The sequence below is a fragment of the Mirounga leonina genome, unplaced genomic scaffold (genome assembly GCF_011800145.1).
Source record: "Mirounga leonina isolate KUSES-001 unplaced genomic scaffold, KU_Mleo_1.0 Mir_82, whole genome shotgun sequence".
Lineage (NCBI taxonomy): Eukaryota > Metazoa > Chordata > Mammalia > Carnivora > Phocidae > Mirounga > Mirounga leonina.
Genome location: NW_023270825.1, coordinates 58,992,233 through 59,007,784, shown reverse-complemented (window position 1 = coordinate 59,007,784; position 15,552 = coordinate 58,992,233). Strand labels below are relative to the sequence as shown.

At 39.4% G+C, this 15,552-nt stretch overlaps 1 protein-coding gene across 3 annotated transcripts in view; it reads right to left on the bottom strand.

Annotated features, from left to right (window-relative positions):
• The window catches only part of SLC25A21 (solute carrier family 25 member 21), a 483,415-nt gene that overhangs the window by 184,544 nt on the left and 283,319 nt on the right, over nt 1-15,552 (bottom strand). For all 3 annotated transcript variants that reach the window (XM_034992345.1, XM_034992344.1, XM_034992346.1), the window contains exon 2: nt 2,702-2,750. In XM_034992345.1, the coding sequence (XP_034848236.1) occupies nt 2,702-2,750 (49 nt within the window). The remainder of the gene's footprint in view (nt 1-2,701; nt 2,751-15,552) is intronic.

The window sequence follows — 15,552 nt, the reverse complement described above, 5'->3', positions numbered from 1 at the left end:
GTCATACCACCACCTCCCTTTGCCCTCAGCCTGGGGTAACAGAATTGATCATTACAAAGTTAAAAAAGAAAGGAAGATTTACAAAGTTAAAAAAGAAAGAAAGAGATCCCTGTAAAGGATGACTTTGGAAATGCATTTTTAGAATCTGTTATCTTTCATTCAACAAAGAAAAGAATTAGGCCACAAATAGAACCCAAAAAGAAAACACTAAACTCTAAGAAGTAAACACTTATTTTGCTATATACTTCAGCACATGAGATATTGTTGAAAATGAACCATTTCCATACTCAGATTCAGTCACTGTACTACCCTTCAAGTAATAATATCCAAGGAGAGGCAAAAGCAGCCCACAAAGAAACTGTGAAGGAAGTGAGGTTTGGTCTGGTATACATTACCCCCACTTTGACAATGCTGGCAACAATTTAGAATCCAGTGCCCTTGATGACATTAAGGAAAGTGACCTGCTAAAATGACTAATGTTACATGGTTTCATGTATTATCTCTTACAGTTTACAGTCTATCTTATTTAGAAATACAGTCATCTCCTGTCCAATATAATAGTGAAAAGATTTCAGCATCTAGTCTGTCCTGTCCACATCTAGTCTGTCCTGTCCACTCCCTATCACCTGTGTGTAAGTACCCAGTGATAAATGCTCCCAACCTTTGCACATTCTACTTCTGTTGCAAAGTCAGTTGCATATTATTTTGGACTTTCGTTTACTCTATGATTGTGAGTCTTTATTCAACATACTTTTTATTGTTATGCAGGTCAAAAGTAATCCCATATCCAATTCCCTTCTTCTTCAGGGCATCTGGAAGAATTATATTTCCCTCCCTGAAGTTAGACAAGAGCATGTGACTAATTCCAATCAATGAATGCCATTTTCATGAAAATACCTATGTAACAAAGAGGATATAAAGCCCCAGCAACTTGGCACATCCATTTCAAGAAATATTCTATTCAAATCCAGTACCATGAAATAATATAGTTTTTGAAATTTATATTAACTCATCAGACTGTGAACTCTTTGAGGACAGAGCTTGCTTGGAACCCACACACACTAGATACTTAATAAGTGAATGAATGAATAACTGAATGAATGAATGAATAACTGCAATTTCAATATCATGTCTTATTTAAATCATTCTTATTTCTCCTGTATGCTCCCTTGAACACTTTGCTAATTTAGGAAATTACCCTTAAGAGAGACAATTTATTCCTCAGAGAGGCTAGCAACAATATTCTGGCTTTTCAAAGGTCAGTATGGAATCCAAGAAGGAAATGCCAGTGAGTTTTGCATTCTGTTTTGAACCCTATAAAAAGATGGCCCAGGGAGTGCATGTAATTTTACATTTGAATGTAATTTGTGGTTTTCTTTCTCCATGTGGGTTTGGTGATTTGAGGCTGTTATGGACTGAACATTTGCATCCCCCTAAATCCATATATTGGAGCCCTAACCCCAGTGTGATGGTATTTGGAGGTGGGGCCTTTGGGGAGGTAGTTAGGTTTAGATGATGTCATGAGGTTAGATGAGGTGGCGCCCCAGCGATGGGATCAATGCTCTCATAAGTAGAGGGAGAGACAGCAGAGCTGCCTCTCTCCCTCATGTGAAGATACAACAAGAAGGTGTTTACAAGTCAGGTAGTGGGCCTTCGCCAAGAACCAAAATGACCACTACTTTGATCCTTGACTTCCCAGCCTCCAGAACAATAATAAATGTCTGCTGCTTAAGCCACCCAATCTATAGTATTTTGTTACATTTGCCTGAGCTAAGACAGAGGCCAAATTCTCAGCTCCTCTATCTCCTTTAGAAATGTAATATTATTTGCATGATATAGCCACTTTCCCTTGCTTTCAGCAGCCAGCTGAAGATTCTGCTGCTTTAGGTAAATTAAGCAACATGTCCATTAAATAATTAGCCTGATGCTTTAAGCATTTTCTAACTTTGGTTTGTTCGACCACCATTGTTGTAAGGCACTGTTTGCTATGGAGCGCCAACCCAGGTATGGTGTTCTTGGGTTTTACACAAGGCAAATAAATGGAAACTTTCACTCAACTGTAACAGCTTCTAATTTTAGAAAATAGAGAGTTCAGTAATTCAGCCACAGATTTAACTTTTTTAAAAAAATGCTCTAGATCATATTAAAACCCACATGATTTCTTTTTTCACTCTGTAAATAGTTTTAAAACATTGCCCTGATTTGTGTTTCCCTGCAAGAGCAAATGCATTTTCCTAGAAATATGGCATTTTGCATTGGCAAACAGTTGTAGGAATAAATTCTTTAAGCACCATTTGAGGAGTTTACTTGAAAGTTTGGAGTCTCACACCAAAATGCTATTAAATAGAAATCTGTTACATGCAATGCCAAATGAAAGTCTGCTGTCATAATTCACTAAAGTTTAGTTTCTGCATCATTTTGATAAATTTACTTTGCTTACCAGCTTCGCCACAAATCATACCTTATGGTTGTCATGTGAAGGCAGTAAAATACCATACACTTTCAGATGACCTCTATCCAAAAATGCTTTTTCCCTGTTCATATTTTATCTGTCAAATAGCATTTTCTTTCAGAAGTAAATATAAATGCCATTATTGGGAGAAGCTACCGGCCTAGGGCAAGTTCTAGCATTTAGTGTTCTGACAGATCTTAATTTGGATATCAGCCAAAGTCAATAAGACTTGTTCATGCAGAACCTTACCTGGTTTTCACCACATCGAGGGGGTGCATCAGGCAAATTTCTACAAGACCTGAAAGATGAGAAAGAAAAGTCCAATAAACACTTATGTAAACACTGGTTCTTGTTTCCTTGACCCCATTGATTTCTCAAGTATGAAGATTCAAATGAAAACTTGGGGCTTTGGAAATGACAGCAGGTAGTTAGAGACTAGTAGCAAAAGACAAGAGTATAAGTGCTCCACCAAGCATGGGGGTGGGGCGCTAGGGGAAAGAAAATGAAAGAGGAATCAGATGTCAGAAATCCCAATCATCTAGGCAGGAATTATTGTGTACGATTCCAGTCCAACAGATAGATATATGTCAAAGGGAGGGAGGAAAGAAAAGGTAAGAAGGGAGAGAAGCTCTTTCAGCAGCCCCACCACTGCCACTCACAACAAATCATAGTCTCAGTCTTGGTGAACATGAAATAAAGATAATGAGGCCTGTTATCTCACGAGGTAGTTATGAGGATCCAACACACATTTAATACATTAATAACCTAACAGAGAAAGTGTATTAAGTGTTCATTGCATGCTGGGCAGTATTCTAAGCAGTACTTAGATGATCTCATTTAATCCTCCCAAGAGCTTGTTGTGATAGGAGGTATTATTATCCCCATTTTACAGATGAGATCACTGAGGCACACAAGTTTAAATAACCTGTCTAAGATGTCACAGCTAAGAAGTACGTAGTAACCCCATAAAGCCCATGATTTTAACCATTGCACACCAAGAAAGAATTTCTATACCTTCTTGCAAATCACTTGCAAAGCCCTCCCTCCTGTTGTCCGAGCACAGAAGACCACTCAATTACAAACTACTGGCATGTAACAACGTAGCAGTAAAAGTAGTTTTATGTACTTGGGTAGTACAAATAATTACAGCATAGTTGCAGTCTCATAGTAGTAATAATCATAACAGTTACCTTACCTGCAGCCCCTACACAGTGATGGTCATTTAACACACATTATCACCGGTATGCACAACTACTAGGCAAGGTAAATATGTATCATCAGCAGCAGCAAAACAGAGGTTGATAGTGTTGGTTGATTTGCCCAAAAGCCATAGTATTTGTGAGTAGTTTCTTAAGGGCAGAACATTTACCACTCTTTCCATTTGCAAACTAACTCAATTTGAGCTTAGCTGTGATTTAGTTCTCCTTTCCCATTCCATATTTTACAGACAAATGTCTTTTACTCCCCACACTGGTAAGGTCCAGGAAGCACAAAGGGCCTGCACCTCCCTGAAGTCCTGCCTTCCTTCCACAGAAGTTTAGGGAATTCTTCCTGCGTAAGCCTGCTATACAGTTTACAAAGCCCATATAGTGACCCAAAACAACTGTCTTACTTTGACTAAAACTAATAGGATCCAATATTAACGTCTGTGCCACAGGTTTCCCAGCAGGAATGCTCCTTAGTGATTGGTAACCAAATCACTGACCCAATTGGAGTCTCATTGTCTAGAGATGGGAGGAGCAAGCGTAGGACCGCGGGGGCAACAGAAATGCTAGGCGCAATGGCAAAGCCTCTGAGCACTGCTTTGACTTCAGGAATAAGCTCCGTTACTCAAGATTGCATGGGTGGGTTTCTTCCTTGAAACCCGTAAAGTCTTTTTTTTTTTTTTTTTTAAGATTTTATTTATTTGACAGAGAGAGACACAGCGAGAGAGGGAGGAACACAAGCAGGGGGAGTGGAGAGGGAGAAGCAGGCTTCCCGTGGAGCAGGGAGCCTGATGCGGGGCTCGATCCCATGACTCTGGGATCATGACCCGAGCCGAAGGCAGACGCCCAACGACTGAGCCACCCAGGCTCCCGAAACCCATAAAGTCTTAATACACTTCCTCTTGCTTTAATATTCACATTCACCTTGAAGTAAGATCCTTATCCTGATGCTTTCAGGGAATGATAATTAACCCCTAGGGGCATCAGTTCCTTATGTATAAAGGGAAAAGTTAAACGGTCTATAGTACCTTAAGGTCTCATATTCTATATTTATTTATTCTTGAATCTGATTTATATATGTATATGTTTTATTTATTTATTTATTTATTTATTTATTTATTTATTTATTGGACAGTGGGAGAGAGAGAAGGGGGAGGGAGGGGTAGAGGGAGAGGGAGAGACTCTTAAGCAGGCTCCATGCTCAGTGGGCCTCCATCTCAAAACCCTGAAATCATGACCTGAGCCGAAATCAAGAGTCAGACACTTACCCAGCTGAGCCACCCAGGCACCCCTATAAGTTTTACTTATAGTTCTAATTTAAACTTTATTATATTAGCTAGAAGAGAATAAGGCTCTAATGCCATAAATAGGATTTGCCCTGGAAACTCAGACTTGTAAAATAACATTCTTATCAAGCACTGCAAGAAGCATCTATTAAGTGTACTTATTTTTTTTTTTAAGATTTATTTATTTATTTGAGAGAAAGAGTGTGTTGTGAGGGAGGGGAGGGGCAGAGGGAGAGGGAGAGAAGCAGACTCCTACTGAGCATGGAGCCCCACGTGGGGCTGGATCCCACAACCCTGAGATCATGACCTGAGCCGAAAGCAAGAGTTGGCCACTTAAGTGACTGAGCCACCAGGCGCCCCTATTAAGTGCACTTATATGCATCTCATGAACATAAAGGAATAAGACACTCAGAATCAGTTTACCGAAGCGAGTACACAGTTTCCCCACTGACATGGCATTAGAAAGCAAACAAAATATTAAACACCAAATAGCCCCAGTTGGTATATCTCTCAAAAATTTACTATAGGAACCAACAATTCCAACAATTTATTAAAACTAATAGCAGAATTCAAAGAATCTGTTCACATTTATGTATACCTATTTGCAAAAATTGTTCTACTTTCCTGTTTGCTAATGGGCATTTCTGGTAGTAAGTAGATACTACATTAGATTATTACAGTTTGGGGGTTACTTAAAATTATTTTCTAACCTCTGGTATGCCCTGAAATAGTCATTTTATCCAACAAACTTACATTGGTTGTCTTTTATGTGTCTAGTGTTGAAGATAGAGTCTACTGAGGGGAACAGACGCACAAGAACAATAATGCATGGGAGGAGGTGCAATGTTCAGAGTTTATGGAAACACAGCAGAGAGAGGCCCCTGATCCAGCCTGGAGTTGGGGGAGGTGTGGAAAAGGGACTTGAGGCTGAAAGAGGGTAAAATGAGTGTCAGGCATAGAGGAGACACTGCACACAGAAAGAAGGAAATAGGTATTATTTGTTTCAGGGGTACAGGTCTGCGATTTAACAGATACATTATATGTTAAAGAAAAAAAAAGAAGATAGCAGGAAAGGAAAAATGAAGGGGGGAAATCAGAGGGGGAGATGAACCATGAGAGACTATGGACTCTGAGAAACAAACTGAGGGTTCTAGAGGGGAGGGGGTGGGGGATGGGTTAGCCTGGTGATGGGTATTAAAGAGGGCACACCTGAATGGAGCACTGGGTGTTATACGCAAACAATGAATCACGGAATACTACATCAAAAACTAATGATGTAATGTATGGTGATTAACATAACATAAAAAAAAAAGAAGGAAATAAGAAAGAACATGATGAACATTGCTGTAGCTGAGGGTTGAAGGCAGGACACAGCAAGAGATGAGGCTCTAAGTGTATATATATATAAAGGTCAGGGTCAGATTCATGCTCAGGCACTTGTAGTTCATCCCATCGGCCAAGAGGAGCCAGTAAAAGATATTTTTAAAAAATAGTTCCTTGGTTGTTTTTTCTTATTCGTAATGTATTCCATGTTCATTGAAGACATTTTGAGGGATTTTAAGCAGAAGTGAGATATTAGCCTCAGTTAACATGTTCTCTCAAGAATAAGCAGTATGTCCAGTAATCCTCCCACTGCTCCCAATTACATATTCACATGAAAACACATGAGCACTGAGGCTCCAACCCTTACCCTTTGGTTACCAGTAAAAGCCCCACCTCTCATCACAGCATAGATGGGCCGATGTCCCATGTACCTCTAAGTCTGAAAGAGTCAATGCCCATCTGTGAAACTAAATTATAACTTGGCCAATAGGCAAGTCTGGCTTAAATTGTCAAATAGAACATGTTTAGTCCAGAATCTCTTAGTTGTTCATTCATCGTCGTTTTTTTTTTTAATTAATTAATTTATTTTTTAAAGATTTTATTTATCTATTTGACAGAGAGAGACACAGTGAGAGAGGGAACACAAGCATGGGGAGTGGGAGAGGGAGAAGCAGGTTTCCCACGGAGCAGGGAGCCGGATGCGGGGCTTGATCCCAGGACCTTGGGATCATGACCTGAGCCAAAGGCAGATGCCTAAGGACTGAGCCACCCAGGCACCCCTCATCGTCGTTTTTAAGCAAAACAAACCATTTTCTAGAATTCAAGTTAGCAGCAAAATGCATCAGAAGCAGAAAGAATAGATATGTTGGAAATGATATGGAAATAGTTCAGAGTTAAGTCTGGATTGACTCGGGGTGAGAATGGCTGCTTGTTGTCCTCTACTGGGTAGCTAAGGACTGTGGGACTCTGATGATGACAATGACTATTTTTTGCTTTAAACCATGTTTGTTTGTTTATTTATTTATTTATTTTGTAATTCTTTATTTAAGTTCAATTTAGTTAACATAAGCTATATTATTAGTTTCAGGGGTAGAATTTAGTGATTCATCAGTTGGGTATAACACCCAGTGGTCATTATATCAAGTGCCCTCCTTAATGCCCATCACCCAATTATCCCTTCACCCCTCCCACCTCCCTTCCAGCAGCCCTCTGTTTCCTAGAGTTCAACATCTCTTATGGTTTGCCTCCTTCTCTATTTTTATCTTATGTTAATTTTTCCTTCCCTTCACCATGTTCCTCTGTTTTGTTTCTTGAATTCCACATATGAGTGAAATCATATGCTATTTGTCTTTCTCTGATGGACTTATTTCCATTAGCATAATACCCTCTAGTTCTTTCCATGTCGGTGCAAATGGCAAGATTTCATTCTTTTTGATGGCTGAGTAGTATTCCACTGTATTTATATACCACCTCTTCTCTATCCATTCATTTGTCAATGGACATCTGGGCTCTTTTCATATTTTGGCTATTGTGGACATTGCTGCTATAAACATCAGAGTGCATATGCTCATTCAAATCCATATTTTTGTATACTTTGGGTAAATATCTAGTAGTACAATTGCTGGGTCATAAGGTAGTTCTATGTTTAACTTTTTGAGGAACCTCCATACTGTTTTCCAGAGTGGCTGCACCAGCTTGTATTCCCACCAACAGTGTAAGAGGGTTCCCCTTTCTCCGCATCCTTGCCAACATCTGTCATTTCCTGAATTGTTAATTTGGGCCATTCTGATTGGTGTGAGGTGGTATCTCATTGAGGTTTTGATTTGGATTTTCCTGATGCTGAGTGATGTTGAGCACTTTTTCATGTGTCTGTTGGCCATTTGGATGTCTTCTTTGGAAAAGTGTCTGCCCATTTCTTGATTGGATTATTTGTTCTTTGGATGTTGAGTTTGATAAGTTCTTTATAGATTTTGGATACTAGCCCTTTATCTGATATGTCATTTGCAAATATCTTCTCCCATTCTGTCGGTTGTCTTTTGGTTTTGTTGACTGTTTCCTTTGCTTTGCAAAAGATTTTATCTTGATGAAGTCCCAATAGTTTCATTTTTGCCTTTGTTTCTCTTGCCTTTGGGGATGTATCTAGCCAGAAGTTCCTGCAGCCGAGGTCAAAGAGGTTGCTGCCTGTGTTCTCCTCTAGGATTTTGATGGATTCCTGTCTCACATTTAGGTCTTTCATCCATTTCAATCTATTTTTGTGTATAGTATAAGAAAGTGGTCCAGTTTCATTCTTCAGCATGTGGATGTTCAGTTTTCCCAACACCATTTGTTGAAGAGACTGTCTTTTTTTTTTCTATTGGATATTCTTTCCTGCTCTGTCGAAGATTAGTTGACCACAGAGTTGAGGGTCCATTTCTGGGCTCTCTATTCTGTTCCACTGATCTATGTGTCTGTGTTTGTGCCAGTACGATACTGTCTTGATGATGACAGCTTTGTAATGGAGCTTAAAGTCTGGAATTGTGATGCCACCAGCTTTGGTTTTCTTTTTCAACATTCCTTTGGTTATTTGGGGTCTTTTCTGGTTCCATACAAATTTTAGGATTGTTTGTTCCAGCTTTGTGAAAAATGCTGATGGTATTTTGATAGGGGTTGCACTCATTGTGTAGATTGCTTTGGGTAGCATGGACATTTTAACCATATTTGTTCTTCCAATCTATGAGCATGGAATGTTTTTCCATTTCTTTGTGTCTTCCTCAATTTCTTTAATAAGTGTTCTATGGTTTTCAGAATACAGATTCTTTAACTTTTTGGTTAGGTTTATTCCTAGGTAGTTTATGTTTTTTAGTGCAATTGTAAATGGGATTGATTCTTTGATTTCTATTTCTCCTGCCTCATTGTTAGTGTATAGAAATGCAACTGACTCTGTGCATTGATTTTATATCCTGCAACTTTGCTGAATTCCTGTATCAGTTCTAGCAATTTTTTGCTGGAGTTCTTTGGGTTTTCTATATAGAGTATCATGTCATCTGTGAAGAGTGAAAGTTTGACTTTTTCTTTGCCAATTTTGATACCTTTTATTTCTTTTTGTTGTCTGATTGTTGAGGTTAGGACTTCTAGTACTATGTTGAACAACAGTGGTTAGAGTAGACTTCCCTGTTGTGTTTCTGACCTTAGGGAAAAGCTCTCAGTTTTTCCCTATTGAGGATGATATTCACTGTGGGTTTTTCATATATGGCTTTTATGATATTGAGATATGTTCCTTCTATCCCTACACTTTAGAGAGTTTTTATCAAGAAAGGATGCTGTATATTGTCAAATGCTTTTTCTGCATCTATTGAGAGGATCATATGGCTCTTGTCCTTTCTTTTATTAATGTGGTGCATCACATTGATTGATTTGCAGATGTTGAACCACCTTTGCAGCCCCGGAATAAGTCCCACTTGGTCGTGGCGAATAATCCTTTTAATGTACTGTCAGATCCTATTAGCTTGTATTTTGGTGAGAATTTTTGCATCCATGTTCATCAGGGATGTTGGTCTGTAACTCTCCTTTTTGGTGGGGTCTTTGGTTTTGGGATCAAGGTAATGCCAGCCTCATAGAATGAGTTTGGAAGTTTTCCTTCTATTTCTATTTCTTGAAACAATTTCAGAAGAATAGATATTGATTCTTCTTTAAATGTTTGGTAGAATTCTGCTGGGAAGCAATCCAGCCCTGGACTCTTGTTTGTTGGGAGATTCTTGATTACTGATTCAATTTCTTTGCTGGTTATGGCTCTGCTCAGGTTTTCTATTTCTCTTGTTTCAGTTTTGATAGTTTATATGTTTCTAGAAATGCATCCATTTCTTCCAGATTGCCTAATTTGTTGGCATATAATTGCTCCTAATATGTTCTTATAATTGTATTTCTTCAGTGTTGGTTGTGATCTCTCCTCTTTCATTCATGATATTATTTATTTGGGTCCTTTCTCTTTTCTTTTTGATAAGTCTGGCTAGAGGTTTATCAATCTTATTAAATCTTTCAAAGAACCAGCTTCTAGTTTCATTGATCTGATCTGTTTTTTTTTTTTTTATTTCTATGTCATTGAAGTTGATATTTAGGCTTTATTTGAGGATATTTAGGCTCTATTTAAGTTGGATTTAGGCTTTATTTGCTGTTCTTTTCCAGCTCCTTTAGGTGTAATGTTAGGTTGTGTATTTGAGACTCTTCTTGTTTTTTGAGAAAGGTCTGTATTGCAATATACTTCCCTTTTAAGACCGCCTTTGCTGCATCCCAAAGGTTCTGAACTGTCGTGTTTTCATTTTCATTTGTTCCCAAGTACTTTTCTTTTAAATTGTTCTTTAATTTCCTGGTTGACCCATTCTTTCTTTAGTAGGATGCTCTTTAACCTCCATGTATTTGTGGTCTTTCCAATTTTTTTCTTGTAGTTGACTTCAAGTCTTAAAGCATTGTAGTCTGAAAATATGCATGGTATAATCTCAATCTTTTTGTACTAGTTGAGACCTAATTTGTGACCCAGTATGTGATCTATTGTGGAGAATGTTCCATGTGCATTTGAGAGGAAGGTGTATTCTGTTGCTTTAGGATGAAATGTTCTGAATATATATCTGTGAAGTCCATCTGGTCCAGTGTGTCATTCAAAGCCCTTCTTTCCTTGTTGATCTTTTGCTTAGATGATCTGTCCATTGCTGTGAGTAGGGTGTTAAAGTCCCCTACTATTATTGTATTATTATCAATGAGTTCCTTTATGTTTGTTATTAATTGGTTTATATATTTGGCTGTTCCCAAGTTAAGGGCATAAATACAATTGTTAGATTTTTTTTTGAAAGATTTTATTTATTTGACACAGAGAGAGAGAGACAGTCAGAGAGGAAACACAAGCAGGGGGAGTGGGAGAAGGAGAAGCAGACTTCCTACAGAGCAGGGAGCCCCATGTGGGGCTCAATCCCAGGGCCCTGGGATCATGACCTGAGCCGAAGGCAGATGATTAAGGATTGAGCCACCCAGGCGCCCCCAATTGTTAGATCTTTTTGTTGGATAGACCTTTTTATTATGATACAGTGCCCTTCCTCATCTTTTATTACAATTTTTGGTTTAAAATCTAGTTTATCTGATATAAGGATTGCTACTCCAGCTTTCTTCTGATGTCCACTGGCATGATAAATGGTTCTCCATCCCTCACTTTCAATCTGGAGGTGTCTTTGTGCCTAAAGTGAGTCTCTTATAAACAGCATATCGATGGTTCTTGTTTTTTTTTTTTTTTAATCCATTCTGATACCCTACGTCTTTTGATTGGAGCATTTAATTCTTTTACATTCAGAGTAATTATTGAAAGATAAGAATTTAATGCTATCATATTACCTATAAAGTCACTGTTCCTATAGATTGTCTCTGTTTCTTTCTGGTCTATGTTACTTTTGGGCTCTCTCTTCACTCAAAGGATCCTGTTTAATATTTCTAGCAGGGCTGGTTTAGTGTGCACAAATTCCTTTAGATTTTGTTCGTCTTGGAAACTCTTTGTCTCTCCTTCTATTCTGAATGACAGCCTTGCTGGATAAAGCATTCTTGGCTGCATATTTTTCCCATTTAGCATGCTGAATATATAATGCCAGTCTTTTCTGGCCTGCCAGGTCTCTGTGGACAGGTCTGCTGCCAGCCTTATATTTCTATCCTTGTAGGTTAAGGATCTCTTGTCCCAAGCTGCTTTCAGGATTTTCTCTTTATCTTTGAAATTTGCAAGCTTCGCTCTTCTATGTCAAGATGTTGACCTCTTTTTATTGATTTTTGAGGGGGGGTTCTCTGTGCGTCCTGGACTTGAATGTTTGTTTCCTTCCTCAGATTAGGAAAGTTCTCAGCTACAATTTGTTCAAATAAACCTTCTGTCCCCCTCTCCCTCTTCATCTTCTGGGACTCCTATGATCCGGATATTATTTCACTTTATGGAATTGCTGAGTTCTCTAAGTTTCCCTTGGTGATCCAGTAGTTTTCTTTCTCTCTTCTTTTCAGTTTCTTTATTTTCCATAATTTTATCTTCTATATCACTGACTCTTTCTTCTGCCTCATTTATCCTTGTTTTTAGAGTCTCCTTTGGGACTGCATCTCAGTAATAGCATTTTTAATTTCAGCCTGACTAGATTTTAGTTCTTTTTTTCTCTAGAAAAGGATTCTCTAGTGTCTTCTATGTTTTTTTTTAGGCCCAGCTAGTATCTTTATAATCGTTGTTTTAAATTCTAGTTCAGACATCTTACCTATACCCTTATTAAATCCCTGCCAGTGTGTAGTATCTCCTGTTCTTTCTTTTGAGGTGAATTTCTCCATCTCATCATTTTGTCCAGAAAAGAATAGAAGAGAGAAAGAGAAAATACAACAATAACCACAACAACAGAACAAAAAACAAACCAGAAAAAAAAAAAACCCCAAAACAAAACAAGGAAAAAAGAAAAAACCCAAGAAACAAAACAACAAAAAAAACCTAGATCCTCAGTGTGTCTTGGTCTGCTTGTTAAAAGAAACTAGATCCCAAGATAAGAAAGAAAGAAAAACATATATATACGCAAATAATAAAATAAAATAAAATACAATGAAAGGAAACAAAAAAATACATAACATATATAAAAACAAAAAATTGAAAAAATAAGAAAATAACTGAAAAAATAATACTGAAATCCTTAAGAATAAAAATCCCACAGATGCTATATACTGTTTTCCCCAAGAGCTGAAGCTTTGCAGCTCTCTATGATCAGTATTCTTGGGGCTGGCCAGTTGTTTCGGCTGCTCTTCTGGGGGCGGGGCCTGTTGCTCTGATTCTCAGGTGCGCTTGCCCTTGTGGAAATGGGCCTCCCTTGCCAGGGGGCTGGGCTCAGTGTAAGTAGCTCAGGATTGCACTAGGTGGCGCTGTTTTGCTCCCTGAAGGCTTTCAGCCCGTTGGGTGGGATGAAAATGGCGGCGCCCCCTCTGTAGCCCTGGAGCTGAAAGTCCTGGCCCCCGCTCTTCTGTGAGCCCTCACAGAAAAGCAGTCAGTCACTCTTGTCTCCCGATTTCTGTCCGAACTTTGCTTCACCCGGCCTGTGACCGAGTGTTTTTATCTTGGGCACCCAACTGAGTTTCAAAACTCCAAATTTTACTGACTCCTGTGGAGCAGGAGGGGGATCTAGCCACGCTTTTGCTGGGCCCCTACCCGGAAAGCAGTCGCAGGACCATGCAATGGTTTGCAGTTTATGGCACAACCGGGCAGAAAGCCGCACCTAGACTCGCTGTTTTCAGCTGGCTTCCCTGCTTAGATGCCTGGGAACTCTGCCACACTCAGGCACCCCCGTTCTTCTTGTGACCTCAGGGATCCTGAGACTATGTTGTCCCACCTGGGATTCCACCCTGCTTCACCACCTGAGCATGTTTAAGCCAGGGATGTCTCCAACTGCAGCAGACTTCTGAAAGTTCCGATTTTGCACTCCGCTCCTTAAGCAGGCTACTTCCCCTTCACTGTATCCTCTGATATATCACCCCATATTCAAGTCGCCACACCTCCTACCTTCCAGAGAGTGGTCACTTTGCTATTTGTAGAATTGCAGCATTTCTTTTCTCAGATCTCTGATTGATTTCATAGGTGTTCAGAATGATTTGATAACTACCTGTATTCGAGGGACCAGAGAATTTTAGGATCCCCTACTCCTCCGCCATCTTAACTCCTGATTATTTTTTATGGAGATAGGCATAAAAGTAGAACAGGATGAATCATGTTGCCATAGGCCTAGATGTGACCCCCAGAAACTGAATTGCTAATGTTTTCCATTTACCTGTAAGTCCCTTCTCAATGTGTCTTATCTGTGCCCACCTTTGAAATCCATTAGCCTGCTGGGCACCCTTGATGGTGCTTCAGGCTATGTCCCCACCACCTAGCACAATACCCTGTATGCACATAGCCCCCAAGAATCATTTGCTAATCAATCCAGTGCTGATTGATTGGCTGCCTTCTCACATTTACATAGCAGCTGAACATCTGGGTATGCGATTAACAATATTGCAATTCTGTATTCAAGTACTTACTGTACTTTATTTCATATATTTTTTTACCAATATTTCTTGTCCTTACTTGCTTATTCATATAACACTCAAACCAATAAAACAGATGCAGAATAAGTAGCTGCCAGTTCAGTTTCATTTGTTCAACAAATTCTTATTAAGCTTACTGAGTTGAGTGCCAGCCATTATGCAAAGTGACGGGATGCAAAGGTGAATAAGGCAGGTGGAGTTTCTGTCCTCATGGAGCTTTTAGGCAAGAAAACAGATAGTTGCAGTGCCATGTAATAACACAAGTTCAAGGTTTTGTGGGAGCACAACAAAGGGCACCGTATCAGTTAGATTCAGGTTCAGGTACAATGCAGAAAACCCAAATAGCAGTAGTTTAAAAGAAACAGACATTTTTCTCTAACATGAATGCCTAGAGATAGATCAGATTTCCACAATGTTAGAGACTACTTCTGTCTTGTTGGTGAGTTGTGTGTGCCCTCCATGCCCAAAGTCACCTCACTGTCCAGGATAGCTGCTAACAACTTACCAATTTACATTTCCAGTCCAGACTTCTCTTTCAAAATCAGACTTAAAATCCAATTGCTTATTTGGTGTCTGTGCTTGAATATCTAACAGACATATCAAAATTCACATGCCTAAAACTGGACTCTGTACCCTCTTTCTCTCCATCCCTACTCAAAAACAAAATAAAACAAAACAAAGCAAAAACCAACAACCTTAGACTCACCCTGGACTTCTCTTTCTCTCAAAACCCTATTCCAACTTATCAGGAAATTCCTTTGGCTCTCCTTCAAAATATATCCAGACTTCTACCTTCTCTCACTTCCTCTACTGCGCCCACTCTGGTCCAAGTCATGATCATCATTTCTCAGCTGATTAAGTGCAGCACCCCATTAACAGGTCTCCCTCCATCCATCTTTGACCCTTTCCATCTGTTTTCACCCAGCAGCCTGAGTGATCCTTTTAAAGTGGAAGTCATTTCATGCATTCCTCTGGTTAGCAATGGCTCCCCATTTTACCCAGAGAAAAGACATATGCAATCCTGGCCTGCACTCCTTCTCTTACCAATTCTCTTACTACTCTCCACCTCACTCATTCCTCTGACCACACTGGCCTCATCACTGTTTCCCAAACTTGCCAGGGCTACTTCAGCTTTTGGTCTCTATACTACCCATTCCCTCTGCCTGAAATGCTCTTCCCCCAGTCTCTACTTGGCCAACTAGCTTCGCATGGTCAGTGAGTAACCCTAAGCACTCTGACAGTC